Genomic DNA, 1,577 nt, shown 5'->3' with positions numbered 1-1,577 from the left:
AGTGGACCACATGCATTTGTGTAATTGATGTGCATGTTGAAGCGACGCACCATCACTCCTTGAATTCCGCATTCTGCAACGGACAAAGCGAATGAGTGCGACGACGGGGACAACAGTGACGTCTGTGGCCAAGCTGCACGATGTGGATCTGCGTAAGGTGGTGCAAGACAAGGTGCTAATTCAAATGGTCAAACACGTGACGCAGCTGACACGCGGATGGGTGGTCATGGTGGTGGATGACGACGCTACGCGTAGCTTGACGCAGGTGGCACGGATGAGCGAGCTCACGGACTGCGGTGTGTCGCTTCTGGAACGTATGGAGCTTGAACGCCAACCATTCCCCGAGATGAACGTTGTGTACTTCATCGCCCCCACAGCGGCCAACGTGCGCCGCCTGGCAAGAGATTTTGAAGACCCCAACAAGCCCAAATACAATGACGTGTACCTGTATTTCCTGTATCATGCAGGCGAAGAGGCGCTTAGTGAGCTGAAGAACGCTCCTCAAGCTTTACTACAAAGACTAAAGGCTTTGCAGGAGGTCAATGTGGACTTTTTAGCTGTCGAGAAATGCGCGTTCTCTTTCGGAATACATGAAGCTTTCCATACTCTGTACTCTCCTGCTGTCAAAAAGAGTGAAAGTGAGAAGCTCATGGAGACAGTTAGCAACAAATTGGTGTCGGTGTGTGCTACTCTTGAGGAGTATCCCTATGTAAGGTACCAAGCTGGACATACTCGAATGGAGACGATGGCACAAATGTTCCAGAGCAAAATGAACGACTACTTAGCACAGAACTCAACGTTTTCGTACGCTCCAAAGAGGGGCACTTTGTTGTTTATCGACCGTGGACAAGATATGGTAACCCCACTCATGCATGAGAGCACGTTCCAGGCGATGACGTACGACTTGCTGGGCGTGATGGACGATCATATCACGTATGAAGCGGAAACGAATTCCGGTACGACGACGAAGACGGCATTTCTGAACGAAAACGATAAGCAGTGGGTGGAGTTCCGTCATACGCATATTGCCAAAGTTAGCACGGAGATTGGCAAGCGCATGACTGCGTTATCAGCGTCGAATGCGGGTACGTCACTGGGCCGAGGCAAAAGCACAGATTTGCAGGCTATGGCTGCTGGACTGCGCGAGTTGCCCGAGTACCGAGAAATGCTGGGCAAATTATCACAGCATTTGTTCTTGGCTGGTAAAGCCATGGATATCTTCACTTCCACGGGTCTACTAGAGGCTTCCAACATTGAACAAACTCTGGCCACGGGTGTTGAAGAGTCTGGGAAGAAGTTGAAGCACTCTGCGGTTGCAAAACAGCTCGAAGATTTGTTTAAAGACCCGAAACTAACAGAGAACGATCGATTCCGAGTTGCAGTAGTATTTGCACTGACTCAGGATACGATGAAGGAAGCAGAGCGCAATAAGGTCATGCAAGCCGCGAAGCTTTCCAAAAAGCATGAGACCATTCTCGAAAATATGGTATTGGTAGCTGGATCCGAGCTGTACAAACAGAATGGCAACTCGCTAATCTCGAGTGAGGATTTGAAACTGGCCACGAAGAAGGCTGAGG

The 1,577-nt window shown here is 49.8% G+C and overlaps 1 protein-coding gene across 1 annotated transcript; it reads left to right on the top strand.

Moving 5' to 3' along the window:
• Window positions 1-68: 68 nt before the first annotated feature.
• On the top strand, window positions 69-1,575 carry PPTG_12649 (hypothetical protein; the record flags this gene model as incomplete). Its single annotated transcript, XM_008909785.1, has 2 exons — window positions 69-1,541; window positions 1,571-1,575. Exons 1-2 carry the CDS (start codon window positions 92-94, stop codon window positions 1,573-1,575), a joined length of 1,455 nt encoding a protein of 484 aa, XP_008908033.1. The 5' UTR covers window positions 69-91.
• Window positions 1,576-1,577: the final 2 nt, after the last annotated feature.

The sequence above is a fragment of the Phytophthora parasitica genome (assembly GCF_000247585.1).
Source record: "Phytophthora parasitica INRA-310 unplaced genomic scaffold supercont2.35, whole genome shotgun sequence".
NCBI classification, from domain to species: Eukaryota; Oomycota; class Peronosporomycetes; order Peronosporales; family Peronosporaceae; genus Phytophthora; species Phytophthora nicotianae.
The sequence above is the reverse complement of the archived record's forward strand: the minus strand, read 5'-3'. Positions and strand labels throughout refer to the sequence as shown.